The sequence below is a fragment of the Amblyomma maculatum genome, chromosome 4, assembly GCF_055883805.1.
Source record: "Amblyomma maculatum isolate TAMU_Amacu chromosome 4, ASM5588380v1, whole genome shotgun sequence".
NCBI lineage: Eukaryota > Metazoa > Arthropoda > Arachnida > Ixodida > Ixodidae > Amblyomma > Amblyomma maculatum.
In genome coordinates, this window is record NC_139347.1 from 4,956,327 (window position 1) to 4,972,646 (window position 16,320).

The 16,320-nt window shown below is 42.9% G+C and overlaps 1 protein-coding gene across 1 annotated transcript in view; it reads left to right on the forward strand.

Moving 5' to 3' along the window:
- LOC146190233 (cell adhesion molecule Dscam1-like) overlaps positions 1 to 16,320 on the forward strand; it is a 279,224-nt gene that overhangs the window by 163,869 nt on the left and 99,035 nt on the right. Inside the window, exons 4-8 of the mRNA XM_084599751.1 lie at positions 7,974 to 8,091; positions 10,614 to 10,789; positions 11,170 to 11,454; positions 14,891 to 15,322; positions 15,845 to 16,006. Of these exons, the coding sequence (XP_084455877.1) occupies positions 7,974 to 8,091; positions 10,614 to 10,789; positions 11,170 to 11,454; positions 14,891 to 15,322; positions 15,845 to 16,006 (1,173 nt within the window). The remainder of the gene's footprint in view (positions 1 to 7,973; positions 8,092 to 10,613; positions 10,790 to 11,169; positions 11,455 to 14,890; positions 15,323 to 15,844; positions 16,007 to 16,320) is intronic.

Sequence of the window (16,320 nt, forward strand, 5' to 3'; positions counted from 1 at the left end):
TTCGAGGCCTACTTTAACACAATAAATTAACTCACTTCACCCTGTCCAGTCACTTGGATCGTGCCCTGCATGCAGCTCACATCAGTTTCTTTCCATTGGGGCAGCCTTCCATATAATTAACACGCAACACATTCTTCTGGAGCATTTTTAAACCATACAACGCCAAAAGCATATCTTTTTGTTTAATTGTTCCTCATTTTGTTATAGATGACATGTGATAAGAGGACACAAGAGGATATTTTGTGTATTTCAGTGTTCACGGGATAAACTATAAGGGCGGGTTTTATATATTACCGGTCAATGATAAAAAGCGCTGGTAAAGGGAGCTGCACTCATTCTAAGGTATGTTACGGGCTGATGGTAGCACAGTAAAAACATTTTTTAGATGGCTGAAATAAAACTTTAGACGTGAGTGCTGAATATTGACACTGAAAGGTGGATAAACGGCGCTTCACACATTCCTACCACTGTTACGCGATCTTTTAGTGCCTTATCGATGCCTGTTGTCTCCATAGAAGCATAATGCGTCTACGGTTCTGCATTGTATTCCTAACGTCTAAGTTTGTCTTTATTTTCTAAGGCATCCATCGCTTAGTATTCGAGCTTCCATGTGCTTGACAATGATTGCATTCCCATTGCTTTGCTGGCAAGAAGTTATCAGAAAGGTAGTCCTTAACCCCATCTGGGCTGTGGACTAGCTTTCGATTGGCCACAGGCATATAACCGCTCATAGAAGTCCTAAACGATGAATACCCGACACGCAGTAATAGACACAGCATTAAGAATAAGGCCCGTGGAAGAAAAGCGTGCAAACTAGCTTGAACTTCAATAGCTAGCTAAGTTTGCATTCCCACATTTCTGCGTTTGAAGCTGAAACATTAAATGAATATCTCTAAATTCAAGAAGGTAAATAAAAAAAATAGTGCACATTCTATGCATCGCAACGCCGAAAACGTACAGATGATATAATGAAACAGCTAGGTTCCTTATACAAGCGTCTTTCTTTAAAGATTTTACTTCTATAACCAACATCATGTATTGCTCTAGTATTATTATAAATTAGGGGCGAGACAAAAACTTCACTAGGTTGGAGACCGAGCACATCAGTTTACTTGTGTGCTACAAACTGGAGCAGTTTAAGGGGATGAGGTAGTGCAACATTTATTTCATTTTGCGAAAAGCAGTTCTGTCCACGCCGTCAAAGTTGTTCTCACGCTGAGAATAAAATAAGCATCATAGAAAAGAGCCAAGTTGTTCATTGCAATTTATTTGTGCTAATATAAATTTTCTGCTCACTCTGCAATGAAAACGTTCTTGAGACAATATAACAAGATATCATACCTTCAGCTTCCAGCCAAGCAAGCTGCTCAAATAAGGCTCACCTTTCTCGGAAAAGAATGAACCAAGATACCTCCACAAAGGAGTCCCTGATAGCAGGTTAGGTTTTTCGAGGCACTTGTTTTGCTGTTCACTGCTATCCATTTGGCAGTTATATCACTGTACGTTTTCTTTTCCTCCTCGACCTGGCATGAGTCAAAGCACTTGTCAACTATGTTTTTTGCTTGTACTACTCGTATCCCGGACATCAATCAAGTCGGATGTCTAGCTTCGTGTCGGAGATATACACAGGGGGCACTCTTTCCCGGCTCTTTGACAGACAAAAGATGTACACTGCACGACAGATGTTTCTGTCAGCTGCTTTTGTTTCTGTATTTGTTCCAAGATATCTCATCGTACGGTGTTTCTTGTTTGTTACTGGCACTTTCCTGACTTCAGCGAAGCGAGTACGAATGTCTTTGTTCTCGCAGTTACACATTCTGTTCTAGTACGAAAGGCTGCACGCTGTCCATGATAGTACACATTAAAGCATATTCAGTAATAATTAAATGTCAGATGTTCCAAGATTAGGAGCAGTTAACAATGTAACATAAATACAGGACTGCATTTCAGTCTGCCTAAGAGCGGAAATGGTGAATCCACTTTAATGGAATGTTTTTCACTGAATGCATCGTCATTATCATCCCTATAGCATCATCATCAATATCGCTACTATTATCTTAATTAACTAAATGCGCCGTCACTGTCATCACTACTATTATGAGTATAAACATCACTGACTACAGCGTCATAACAATTTATATTACCACCATGATCATTGTCACTAACAGCATCCTCATCGTCATCGGTGCTATCATACTCGCGCTAGGCTCTGAGAATTGGGACGCGTTTCTCATGAAACCAACGAGAATTTTGAACTAATGTGTATAAGCCATTTTTACAAAACTGGAAGAAACCGAGAGCATGTATCCCCATACAAAAAGCGGTTGCAGAACCCCACGACTGGTTGTCAAGAGTAGAGCCTTTGTAGTCATTGCGGAAGTTTTATGTAGACAAAGCAATGCTAACTATATGGAAATAACTATATTCTATTCACGTTGTTGTGATTCGAGTTACTTTTCCAAATCCGGAGAAATAAAAACAAGCCCGGCATGAATTATTGGTTTGCGCGCATGGCTGCTGATCAGTGGAATATTGGTTCGATTCCCGATGGAGACAGATTTGTTCGAAAAACACTTACTGCCTGCATTATTCAGGAACCAAGAAATACTTTTGATTTAAACAAAAAATATCAAACCGCAAGAGGAGACGCGCAGATATACGACAGGCATAGGGCATAGCATAGAACTGGCCGCGCAGGGATACTAAAGAGCAAGGCAGCGTAACAGTGTAAAGAAGAAGCGTTTAAAAAGAAAGAATGAAAAAACAAAAACTAAAGAGAAGCTGCCTGTGAGAAGGAAAGCCACTTGCATTTGTGAACATTGGGCATCGCATATATGCACGCACTTCTGAGAGAATTCATAAATCTCATTAAATTATGTCACTTAAAGGAAGCTACGCTCCTTCCTGAGTTTCGACAATTTTTTCTCCCGAATGCATCAGCTAGCTCTACAATATTAGATTTAAAACTAATTCTCTCCTTCAGCTCATTTCACTAATGTCAAGCGTTAAAAATCAAAATCGTTTTGAAAGTCTGAAAAATCTGGTAGTTGTGTTGTCGGCACCGACGCTGTAAGCAAAACATCACGCCTTATGAGACCGCATGATATGACCGGGCTGGCAGGGGCTGCCAACTAAAGCTTCTCGTTTGAGACGGGTGGCCTTCAGATGGGCGACCTTGAATTGCTAGTCAGAAGCGTTATCCTCAAGATATGCAGGCATTCTGTACAGATTTGTTTAGCGGCACTCTATATCTTTGTGAGGTGGGCTTTCAGATAACGTGGTTGCTTACGACTGTATGATAAAGAATATGAGTTAGACATTAAAGGAATTAATTTGGGGGTGCGTTAATAAGCGAGTAGCAACGTGGATGTGCGTTAACAAAACTTCGTAAGAGGAGCCGCAAATTAGAGTCTTTAATGGTGGCCTGTCGCATACTTCAAGGCGAAGCTTGTGGTCCCCCGTGTTTTCAGCGTCCTTTAGAATGGAGAAAAGAAACATTGAACCAAACAACTGGCTTCACTTCATAAGTGTTTAGCTTCTCCCATTAGTCACCATTGTAGGTAATTCATGGCATAGTGTTTCCCTGCCCCGCACTCATTATTGCATGAAGCAAAGCGGTTAGGTCCCTCCGAGTGAGATCTGTGGGGAGGAGCGCTCAAGAATGTCCACTTCCCAGTCAGAGTACAATTGTTCGCTATTAACGCGAAAGCCTTTCTTGGCTCATGAATGATGTGATCAGATTCTTCGCACATGAATTCACGACCGTAGTGGGACTTAAAGAAAAAAATTTCTTGTCCACCAGGAGCCGAGCCATTATTCATCCAATCCTCAGCTGAGCGCGCAAACCACTACTCCGCTCCAGGCTCGTGAGACAGATTCTAACTCTCCTTGCCTAGTGAGCCTGCCGTCTCCACGGCAACGAAGTGGGCGCGGCTGCCCCGAGGTGAAGGATATAAGAGAAAGAAGGACTGTGTAACTAGTGAGCGTGCGACAACGACAGCGCAGCAGGTAGCGTGGCCGGTCGTCGACAAACACCGAACTCTACCTGCCGGCAGTTTCCGAACACCAAGCGGCTTAACGAACGCGCCGTCGCAGCCGATTCGTGCTGCTGAACTCGAATCCGACACAGAAGCCGCCGCTATCCAGCACTTTGTCATCAGCGGGTGCGCTCGCCATACCGGTGCGAATGCCGCGAACTTAGCTCCTCGTCCGAGTAGAGGGCAGAAGCTGCGTGACCATGACCGCCTTTCATGGCGCGTTTCAGCCGGTGTCGGGGTAGGATCTTCGCCCCGAATAAAAAGCTCTCCCCTCACCTGGGATTGAAAGGAGTCCTTGCCGGTTGAGTCGGATGGATGATGATGAAAGCTTCATGTGTTTTGTGTGACCTTAGGGCGCGGAACTTTCAGGCGACAAGTCATATTCCTATTTCGCAACGGCAAGACTAGTAAATAAATTTTGAAGGTGTGTCTAATAAAACATTCGATCAAATAAGCACTACAGTAAAACTAGCCCCAAAGGCTTTCAACTTAGCTCCCTTAAGGAGTCCTCGTGCTTCCTAATGTATATTGTTTTCCAAGATACAGCAAAGAAGAAAGAAAAACTCGCGGAATAAATTTTTCTTGTCGTGTCTGAGCGTGTGAATTAGATTGAGGTCCTTCATTACTTGTTTGATCTTAAAACAGGGGCAGAAAATGTAGGAAATGGAAACCGCTTCTGATTTTTAACATGTGAAATTTTAATGTTTCAGCGCTGGAGGCTATTTTCGGAATCAGTCTCTTGATTTGAGGTATATTGGATCACACAAAATAAAGATTATGATGTCTGTATTTACGCCTATTTATTTATTTTCATTTATTAGCACCTCAAAGACTTATAGGGGCGTTACATAAGGAATGGGCTAACATATTATTTAATTAGATCAGTGATAAATGACTTGAACGATTCATGGTCAGGATGGAGAAAAAGCTTCCGTTGGCTGGTGGTTCTAGTGTTTTGCAGTCTGGGAAAAAAATGTTTTCAGAAAAGCAGAAATGAACGCTAGAGGTGTAGTGACGGAGTTCGGGTGACTGGTGCGAAGTGAAACGCGATGAGCAGGAGTGAAAATAGAATGACTGAAAGGGGAATGATAAAACCTGCGGAGAAGCGAAAGTTTGGCTATTTTACAACGAGATTCCAGGCTCGGAAGGTTAGCTTTTGCTTTCAAGCATGTTACGCTCGTACGATAGGAGAAATCAGAATATACGAATCGTATGGCGCGGTTTTGGACGAATTCGAGGGTCTTAGAAAGGTTATTTTCCTGAAAGAGCATGAATATTCTAGTTTAGGGTGGAAAAAATAAATATGCGGAAAGGCTTACTGCAGCTGATCTCAGACGCAAGTTACGTTTCAAAAAACCAAGAGCACAGTTAGCTTCGTTGGTTACGTTCATAATGTGGGTGTTCTAAGAAAGATCCCGTGTTAGGCTGATTCCTAAATATTTATATGTGCATGTATGAGATATCGATGCGCGGCAAATAGTGTAGTTCGGGGTAGGGTAAGACGGTAAGACTGGAGGCGATGAAATGAGATTACAGCCATTTTATCAGCGTTTAATGACCTTACACAGTTGGCGCACCAATTTGCCACATGTTTTAGGTCGTATTTAGGATGGTAAATGACACTGCTGTTAGTGAGGCTCCAGTAAATGACGCATTCGTTGGCGAACAAACGAACAGTAGAAGATAAATTATTTGGAAGCTCATTATTTAGATCAAGAATAATAGAGGGCCTAAAATGGTACCTTGCGGCTTTTGTACCTGAATACCATGAATATTTCAAGTCATTTATCACCGAACTGTTTAAAAAATCGGTTAGCCCACCCCTTATGTAACGCCCCTATGGGTCTTTGAGGTGCAAATGGTTTTGCACGTCTGCCTCTCTCTCCGTATTGTTATTTGTCATTTTTTATGACGGTGGTTTTGCTGCTCTCTTCCTCTCTGGTTCTGGTTCCTGTTCTTGTTTCATTTGCAGGTCTGCATGCTACCTTCTGAGTTTTTCCTTTTATTCTTCTTGCGACATGTACCTCGTTTTTATTTGTTTTTTTTTTAATACCTTCTATCGCTTTTTAAAAAGTTTTTTTTATCTCGAGCTTGTGCTCTCTTTTATTTATTTTTAATTGGTTTTAAGCCTGGCAAAGCTTTTGCTGGTCCGGGCTCCTTCTCCTTTTTTTAATGTTTTTTTTTCTCAGTTCGAGAGGACGAATAAAATGGTAAAATGGGACGCCTGAGGCAACAGGGGACATGGAAGATATGCTTTTGTTCGCCAATACAAACTGTTTACGATTAGTAAGAAAATGGCGGAGCCAATAAGATGCTAGTGGGTTCAGGTTTAGGCGAGAAAGTTTGAATAAGAAGCATTGGTGGACAACATAGTCGAAAGCTTTTTTCAAAATCTAAGAAGCATGCATCTATTGGTGTGTTAGTATCCATGCTAGAACAGATGTCGTTAGTAACGAGCGCCAGCTGGGTAGAGTAGGATTGGTTTTTCAGGGATTCATGTTGACAGGAGTGCAAAAAGTTGACAGACTGCAAAAATTTTATGATGTGTGAGTAAATTATGCTCTACAAATATTTAGAGGAAACGCTAGTGAGTGGTATGGGTAGGAAATTTTTACATGATGAAGAAGGGCCTTTTTTGTGCAAGGGGATGAATTTTCCTACTTTCCATCACTACGCACTGCACCGGTCTCTATTGGCTGCTGAAAGATATAGAAAAGAAGAGCGGCTACAGTGTGTTTAGTATTCCTGAAAATTTCTGAGTTAATTTCGTCTCTGCCACCTGATGTCAGTTTCAGGGAATCAATTAAGGCTATTATTTCGTCAGCGTTAAAATATATGCGGGTGCAGGAGGATAATCAAAACAAGGATAGTCTTGATGCAAGGCTTTACCTGCTCTGCGAGTTTAGGAGGCCCGCAGATGGCAAAGAGAAACTTCCTCTCCTTGTCCGTGAGGTCAAATCAATATTCCTGTTCGACATGTTGTATAATAGCGGAGCGTTGTCTTTTTTAAGGTTTAAGAAAGCGATTTGAGTCCCCATTTCAGTTATATTTTTCTTGCTTAAATAAACGGTTTCAAAAGCACATAATTTTTTTATAAATGAGCCCTTGGGTAGTGATATTTTTTGGTGGAATTCTAAGACAGTTTCGAAAAAAAGAAATTAATAAATGAATTCTATATTTGTCTGTTTCTTGCTCTCGCTGTCGAAACATTTTCTGCACGTCAGTCGTTTACCCATCCCTTCACTAAACATTTTACCTTTTAGTAATAATTTATAGTGCTAAAGGTTTTGTTGTTTATTTATCTTTTGAGGCGAGCCGGGAGGAGCGCCCCCCCGGGGTGGCGCAGTGGTTACGGCGCTCGAACACTGTTCCCAAGGATGCGGGATCGAATCCCGGCCTCGGCGGCCGCTTTTCGATGGAGGCGAAGAGCAAGGCGCCCGTGTGGTGTGCGATGTCAGTGCCCGTTAAAGAACCCCAGGTGGTCGAAATTTCCGGAGTCCTCCACTACGGCGTCTTTCATAGCCTGCGCCGCTTTGGGACATTAAACCCCGCAAACCAACAAGCCGGGAGGAGCGGAAGTAAATAAGTACACCGCGTCTTTGAGCATGCGTATAAATGAATATCGCACGTCAGAGAACGTCAGGTTTCTCATTTCCGTCGTCGCTCCTTTGGCTGTATTTATGCTTTGCCCATTTATAAATATCTCAAGTATACTCCTCCCGAACTATACTTGCTTAGAATGCGGAATACCTCAAGATTCTGTTCTGCACTTCATGATCACAGTATTTTTGGCATTCAAGTGAAAAAAAAAAAAAGAGTAGTTAACAAATTTCGCTCCACAAAACTGCACATTTTTGGGTGCGCGTCAGTTTAAAAAAATGATAAAAAATAAAATGCATTTCTATCCTGCGCCTCCGTCTTCACTCTTTACTGCAGAGCCTGTGGCTATGCAGATGCCATCCATCGTGCATCGTAGCAACCGGGTGCTCGTCGATCCGGGACAGAACGCCGATCTGCTGTGCGTCGCCGAAGGATTTCCGGTGCCCGGATATAGGTGCCCGCTTTGCCTAATATTTTTTTCTTATATTGAGTTCTAAGTACGCAACAATATTTTTTGTACTGTGTCACCTCCCCCCCCCCCCCCCCCCCCCCCCCCCAAACTTCTATCCTTTGTGCTTTTGCTTTTTCCGGTGTACTGAAGCAATTGTTGGTGCTGTCTTTCATGTTGCAACTGCGAATTCAAGACTGAGTTAATCGCAGCAAAGCGGAACAGAATTATTCATAACTAAGGAGACTAAGAATAGAGCAATCTTGGCTGCTTAAAGACAACAGCTCTCTCTGAGAGTAATTATGCGACACATGCTGTTTGTTTTGAATTACGTGACTTTTCTGAGAATGGATCTGGAGCCAAGGCATGTTTTACAATCACTCGTCAGCGGCGCTTACCTTAAACATTGTGGCTGACCTGTCAGCCCATATGCAATGAACTTCGAATGCGCTTTTATTACCCCCGTTTTGAAAGCGTGGTTCAGCTTTCAATAGAAACTAAAAAATTATTTTGTTTTGTTATCAACACAATATTGCTGTTGTCGCTTGCTCGGCTATTTTTGTGAATCTTTCTAAAGACGAATGTCGTTTGTCTATTTTTCGAGACATTTTACTTTCCTGGGGAGGTGGTGCAAAGGCTTCACTCCGAATTAGAGACGCAAAATTGTTGCTTGTTTACTTTCGGAAGAGATGGTAGCTTTTGCCAAACTGCAAGCATGTTTGAAGCTGTGGATAGCGATTTTTAATAGCTGCATGACCGGGTGGCCCTCTCCATGGAGTGGACGCCCTAGTGGGGACCAGAATGTGCTTATTTCGGTGGGCATCTGGTAGTACATAATAATTCACGTCAACCAGACCAGCAGCAGTCCTATAATCTAACAATTTATCTTCTCGCGATGAACCTTGCCAGTAAATCTCAAACAAGAAAATAGTTTGGAACCGCTTAGGAGTCTTAGCGTACGGAATGAGAAACACACAACGTGAAATAAAATTGTGTCAAATGCTTCATTCAGGTATTATTTGGGCACCCAAACTTTGCTGACTGATGCAAAAATGCGACACTAAAAGCACGTTGAATTGCATTTTGTAGATCAAGGTTATTTAAGAAAGTGGATTGTCTTATTCTATAACTAGATCTGCCAGGTGATATGCGCTTTGCTGTCTCCAGAGCTCAAAGTCTCAGAACCAAGATTCACAGTACCGGCTAGCGTCTAATAATTTTTTGGTACGTTTGCGGCGAATTCTAGCAGTGGAGTGGAAAAAGCGAATATCTCTAGGTTATCTATTCCCGCAAGGAAGCGAAGTAAATGCTTTCCTTTATTCTTATCTTAGACAGAATTACTACCATCCATCGAAAGTGCGTTACGGTCCACCGGAACAGGGCTCTTGCAATCGCTCTTCTTCAGTGCGAGCAACCAATCCGAGCGACCCAGGTCAAGTCGTTGACGCGGTTAAAATCGAATTTAGAGTACCGGCGAAATCCGGCTGCGCAGACGTTCTTCTCGCTCGAGTGAGAGAGCGCGACGTGATCTCCGTGCTTTTGGCGACCGCCAGAAAGTGAAGGGTCTCCAGAAGACGACGTAAAAGCATTTTTGTTTTTTCCTTCTTGCCACGTTTCTGATGCTGAGTGGGTCTTCCGGGTCATTCAAGCGATTTATTAGCGCTAGATGCGCCGCACTGACTCGGGCAAACTGCTTTATTATCTTAGTGTTCCAGGAGCAGGAATCTTGTCTCGCATTACACAAAGTACTTGACCAGGGGTCTGTGTGTTTCTTTTTTTCTCTTTTTCAGAGGGCTTCGAATTTAGTTCAGTACTCTTGCCTTGCGTGGTTTAAAAATCGCCTATGCGAGATATTTATAATCACGAACTACAATTCTGTTCAGCAATTAAACATTATTTCGAAGCTTTCACTTTAAAAATTCTATTTCTGGCCGGCAATATTCCTGAGTGAGTCAGTGTGTTTCACAATAAGGTGCAGGAAAGAAAAATTGCTGCTCCAAAACATTTACAATTTCCAGAACTAGAATATAGGTTAAAAGAACTTAACAAGGTAAAGAACAAGATGAAGAATGTAACTAACATCCGGAAAATGTGCCTTCTTTTAGTATGTGTAGGGTATATACCGATAGCAACGTATATGATATGCATGAAAGTATGATTCAAGTTTTAAAATGTTTCTCAAGTCTTTCACAGTCAAAATCACCGATTTCGCAGTTGGCATCTTTACCTTTCATTCTAAGCTCACGTTACTGTTATACGAGCCTCGTGACAATTTAGGAAATTTTATTCATTAATTATGCCTAATGAAACACCTAATATGTATGCAATAAAAGTATTGATCTAAATAAATATTGCCCAGAATGCGAAAATGAAGGCGCATCAGATATTTTATTTGATAAAATCATATGCATTATAGCAGTAATTTGAACTACACTTTGAACTATCAACAAAACCTCAGTGAAGACGAATCCGCATTGTTTTCGTTATCAAATAACTAGCGGTTAAATCCTTCAACGGGTCCTTTGCAGGTGGTACAAACGTGATGGACAGCGAATGCTGGCGCTGGAGCTCAGTGTACGGATCCGCCAGGTTGCGGGTGTGCTGCAGTTTCGCGATGTGGACATCAGCGACGCCGGCACCTATGTCTGCCTCGTCTCCAATAGCGTTGGCGAGGCACAGGTCGACCTCGATGTGGTCGTCACGCGTAAGTAAAATGTGTAGTGCGTCAATCATTCAGTCAATTGCATGTGAGGATATAATGCCGATTCTGTTATTCATTGCGGTCTGTAAGCGAAACAGGAAGAGTAATTTAACGCAAAAGTCTCCCATAATTCTAATATGAGATGGGTAATCTTTCACCGATATCTAGAGCAAAAATAAAAATAAAATACGGGCCACCTAATGGTATCTTTAAATAATCATCACAAACTTTGCTTATTTCCAGTTGAACTCTTGTCACCAGGTTGAGCATACATTTCTATTCGAATATTATTTTCAGGCCCACGCAAGCAGCACTTCATACGAACCTAGTTAGCATTCACTTGTGCTTCCGCACTAAGAGCAAGCCAGTTCTTGCATCCGCAGCCAAGCCCTGGGTGGTGGTGAGTCCTGGTCACGTTCGAGCCGAGGTTGGCCACGCGGCCGCCTTCGGCTGCAACGCCTCAGGTCTGGACTGGGGCCTGCTGGACGACACGAGTCTCGAGTGGCGCCACAATGGCCACAGGGTGGTTCCGTCACCACAGATGGCAGGCCGATCTCGCGTGCTCCACTTGTCCTCCATTCGGCGCCAGGACCAAGGAATGTACCAATGCTTTGTGCGACTGTCGCCAAAGCGCACCGTTCAGGCCGCGGCGGAACTAATCGTTGGAGGTGAGATATGCACTCGGATGCCTTCTTTGCTTTCGTTTCAGTTTCGTTTCGTACAGGTGCTTCTGCTTCAAGAAATGGAGTTACCATAATTCACCCGTAGGTATTTGGCATTCGTATAAGTAATTGTCGATGCTCAACTATCGAAGGATTACGGTTAGCAGCCGCCGGTACACGTTAGGTATAGAATCCTACCACCATGTGTTTCGCCAGGAGAATCTGTGATGCGTTTCGTTTTAGAAGGTGACACATGTCAGTGAAGCATTTTCACCTCACTCCAACAATATAAGTCCTTGCTGGTAAGTTTCACTGCCTTTTGCCAAACACAGTGAAAATGAGTGACTGTGGCTTATAATTTTATAACTAATAGGAAAGCTTCCGGCCATTCGAGTGGCATTAATAAAAAATTTAAATTGACCCATATGCTATTCCAATTTGCTGCATGGCTGTGCCAGCCAACTTGTATAAGGACCAAAACACGTACACACGCACAAACACGCACGTACGCATGCTGCACAGAGCCATGATTGCGACAATAACCTAGAAATGAAAGGCAGGTGGTGCGATAAATAACCGATATCGCCAATAAACGCGGTGTCGACGCCAAGTCTTTGAAACTCAGCCAAGTAAAAACCTTTAGCGCTATACTAATCCCTGGCGAAACTCAACCTGATCAGTTAGCGGAACAAGTGCTACCCTACTCGTAGACTTTAGAGGGGACTTAGTGCGTTCATTATGGCAGTCGAGTTTCAAGCATTATTGTTAATAACGAAATTTTTACTTTTTTCTTCCATGCTTAGTGTAAGTTCGTTCTTGCCCGCCGTATATCAACTATACAATATGTGCTCTGAATGAATGAATGAATGATATCTTTATTAACTCTCACAAGGTTACATGAGTAACAAAAGAGAGAGGAAAAGCTGCATTGCTGCAACTTGAGAGCCACCCTGCGCCCTCTGCCGGCGTACATAGTCCAGCAGCTGATCACAACAGCAGTGGAAGAGCGCACTTGCAAGCACAAAAGAATAAGTTCTAATCGCAAAAGCCGAGTAATTTATCCAGAACTCTGTGTAATTGCCTATCTTCTTGGCGAGTCTGTCCGCATCATCCTGAATAAAATGCATTTTGTTTTCTGCTTCTTGAGACCTTACTCTTAGGCATCTAGAAACTCTGGGGTGAAGCGCTCTTTTCCACTCAGTACCAAGTTGTTTCGATCATGCCTCTTTAGCAACTATGGTAAGTATCTGTCCTCGGTTTATAAGCCCCGGTAAAAACGATCAACACTCTACTGAAATATTATGCCAGCAAATTGTCAAAATGAGAGAGAGAGACAGCTAATACGGTGATGTACTTTTCTAAAACGACAGTTACGCCACTGCCGCAGCATATGTAGCGTAGCAAAACCGGAAAGTGGTATTCAGGGTGGGAAGAAGCGATGGTGAATTTGACCTGCCTCTGACGTCAGAAAACATATCTTATGCGAGCATTTATCAAAATTCTTTTCGAACTTTTGCTCGGGGCCATTTGCTGGAGCGATATTTTTGGAGCGACTTCCAAGCTGATTTATTGTGGAAAGATGCACCAAAAAGGAACCCTGATTCACGTCAGCTCACAGCAATTGAAAAATAAAAACGATTCCATATAAAGTCATGGCACAAAAATGAGGTTCATGCAATGTTTGGTGCATGTGTTGTGACGACATGTGAGCTCTGCGCTTTTCAGGTCCTGTCAGAGCCATGACATAGTGAATGCCTTGAGCGTTGTCGTAAAAGTGCCTCCGTGAATATCTCATCCTCACTGCTGACAAATTATCTTCTTTAATCAGTGAGGTTGGGTAGAGTGTGTGACCTTTCTTGCTGTCCCTTGACAACTGGCAGAGCTGCGAGTAAATGACCTGATTGCGAAGAAGCTGGCCTCTACTTACGTTTTTTAAAGCCTGCGTAAATGTCTCCAGAGGCAGAGGAGGCTGCATAGATTTGCCTGGCATAAAAATAAAATTGTATTTGTACCCCATCAGTGCGCGGGAGCTGATAAAAGCTTTCCATCGGAGATGCCTTGGCGGCATAAGTGCGCTTCTGGTACTTGTTAGCAACAAAGCACGTCTTCTTTTCTCTAATTCGGAGACTTTCAGTGATAAAAGCAATCATTTATTTTCGTTTAGAGGAATCCCTTCTTGTTATGCTAATAATTTTTAATACTTATAGTAGTTTGCAACTCTACAAGTGGCATAGCAATGTGACTCGACCATTATGCCCTGAGCCCTATTAGCCGGCAGGAACGGTCGCTAATTATTTTTCTTTCGCTGATTTGGTCGTTAGGACGTTTCACATTTACAGTGCTGAAGGAACTGTACAGCTTCCATGCTATTTTTCACTTGTGGAGATAAGCACTCGCCTACTTCAGACGGGCACATTGAAATACACGACATAAAGAGAGCACTTTTTGATCTTCTTCATCTTTTGTTGCATTTAGCAGTTTAATTATAATGAAAATTTCCCCTCCTCTGACTAAATTCATGGATTGCACTATGCTACACTTCATATCATGTGCTCGCTATTATTCTGTTGTTCTTTCCTCGTGGACAGGAGGCAATTTAAACTTGAGATGTGCCACAGTTATCGACCAGGAGAAACCCATATCAAACCCATCGGACTGCGCGAAATTGCGCTTATAGTGAAATCTCGTGGAGCTATGCATTGAACGTAACATATTCAATCTGAGCAAAATAATTTCCCAGACGAAGTTTGAATGCGTTATTTACTTTCTTCATTGCTTTTAATTGCAATCTCTCCAGTATCTCTGTTTATAACATTCCCAACATTTTACTCGTGTTGGTATTTTGGAACCACATTTTTATTATAGTCCCAGAAATTAGAGTACATGTTTATGGAAGATAAGCAGTTTTACGCGCCAACGCGCCATAGTTTGGCACACATTTATTCTGAAGGCGGACAATTTGTTCAGGCTTCATGGCCAAGTATGTATTCAGATACGTGAAAGACGCCGAACACTAATGAAACAGTCGCCTATTACATCAGCGAGCACTCACTTGTGTTGGTCGTGTGCCTTTCGCAATTTCATTTCACTGTTCTCAATAAATCAAACCAAAAAAACAAAATAATCACAATAACATTTTTTTTTAGTAATTCATCTAGCCCAAAACGTCTGCATTTTCATTTTGAATAAGTATACCAAAGAGTAGCTTCTTTTAATAAAAAAAATCAGAACGCTACTTATCGATGGCATATGGTCAATTCCTGGATTATTCATTTTGCCATGCCCCTTTTAAGTCAGCGATATTTTAGAACAGTGGCATAGTACAAGAAACACACATGGGGAACAACTGACCTGGAATGTAATTAAAAAAACGTAATTGTTGTCTCCAAAATTATCACAACCTAGCATACGGGATTTTGCACCTTCATTTTTTTAATTCCAGACCAAGCGCCAAAACTCAAGTCGACCTTCGAAGAGACCACTGTGAGACCGGGAAAGGCAGTTTCTCTACGATGTGTGGTCTCTGGAGACCCTCCGCCACGGATCACCTGGATGCTGGACGGGGCTTGGGCTATCGAGTCCCGTCATGGTCGCATTCGCGTCCGCACAACGGGTCCAGACACTGGTACCGGCGGTAGTACAGCGGAAGTTACCAGCACGCTGTCTATCTCCTCGACGGAGGTTCAAGACGGTGGCTCGTACTCGTGCGAAGCGTCCAACTATGCTGGAGTGGCGTGGCACTCGGCTCGCGTCAATGTATACGGCTCTGTTTTTGTGCGTTCCCTGGCTAATCTCTCGGCACTGGCTGGTGGTGTGTTCTCGGTGCAGTGCCCGTTCGGCGGTTATCCATTCGGCCACGTCTACTGGGAGAAAGGTAGGGGCCAGTGAATACTCTGTTTGGCTGAGTTTTCTTGGTATATCAGCTAAGGTAGTAATGTGCCCAAGTTTTATCCCGCTCACCATTTTGCGTCACTTCTATATGTGAGCTTATTGATTTCAGCCTCGATTGAAATATTCAATACCTAGATGCAAGCAGAAACTGGTATGATTGGAGGTGTCAAGTGGATGTCACGGGCAAAACCAAGGTTATTAAGAGAGAGATGGGACAGCTCTTTTTCCTCCAGTAGGTATATGCTGCTGATGATGAGAAGGATGAAAATGTTCCATACTGGACAAATCTACCCAAGAACTTTAGGATTCGAAAAACAAAGAAAGAAATCTTACTACTTAATTCGAATGATCACACGACAGGACGCCAGCTGCTGCAAATAATTTGTAACAAAAAACAGAGATGTAGGAGACTCTGTGATAGAATAAATCTCAATTATTTAAAAACGTGGTGGCATTCACGCGGACTATCATATTTGTTTGTTTTTCATCTCCCGAAACAATGAAGACGGACGGAGGCTGCCGTTGAACCAGCGCCAGGCTGTCTTCCCGAACGGGACGCTACAGATCCAGGGCACTGACCGGGAACACGACCAGGGGCAGTACACTTGCACGGTACATGGACCGGACTCGCAGGTGGTCTACCGGAGCATGTCCCTGCACGTCCGCAGTGAGTTGCCTCAAACATATTACCCTGACTGATGTATAGCGGTTTTAGGAGCGTCTATATATTTGGGCACTGTGGACAATGTATGCGCCCGTTCCCGTCTACTCCATTCCAGTCGCGCAACTTTCATTGAATAGGGCAGCTTTTCAGAGAAAGATGCTTTCATAGTGATGCATGTGGGAGCATTCTGAATATGGTTCTCGGTACATGCAAGGGAGCAGTGTCAGCTAGGGTGTACATATTGTCACGTGACAAGCCGAGTAGCCACAAATGAAGACATTGGTGTCGCACTTGAATGAAAACTGTTTATCGGGCTG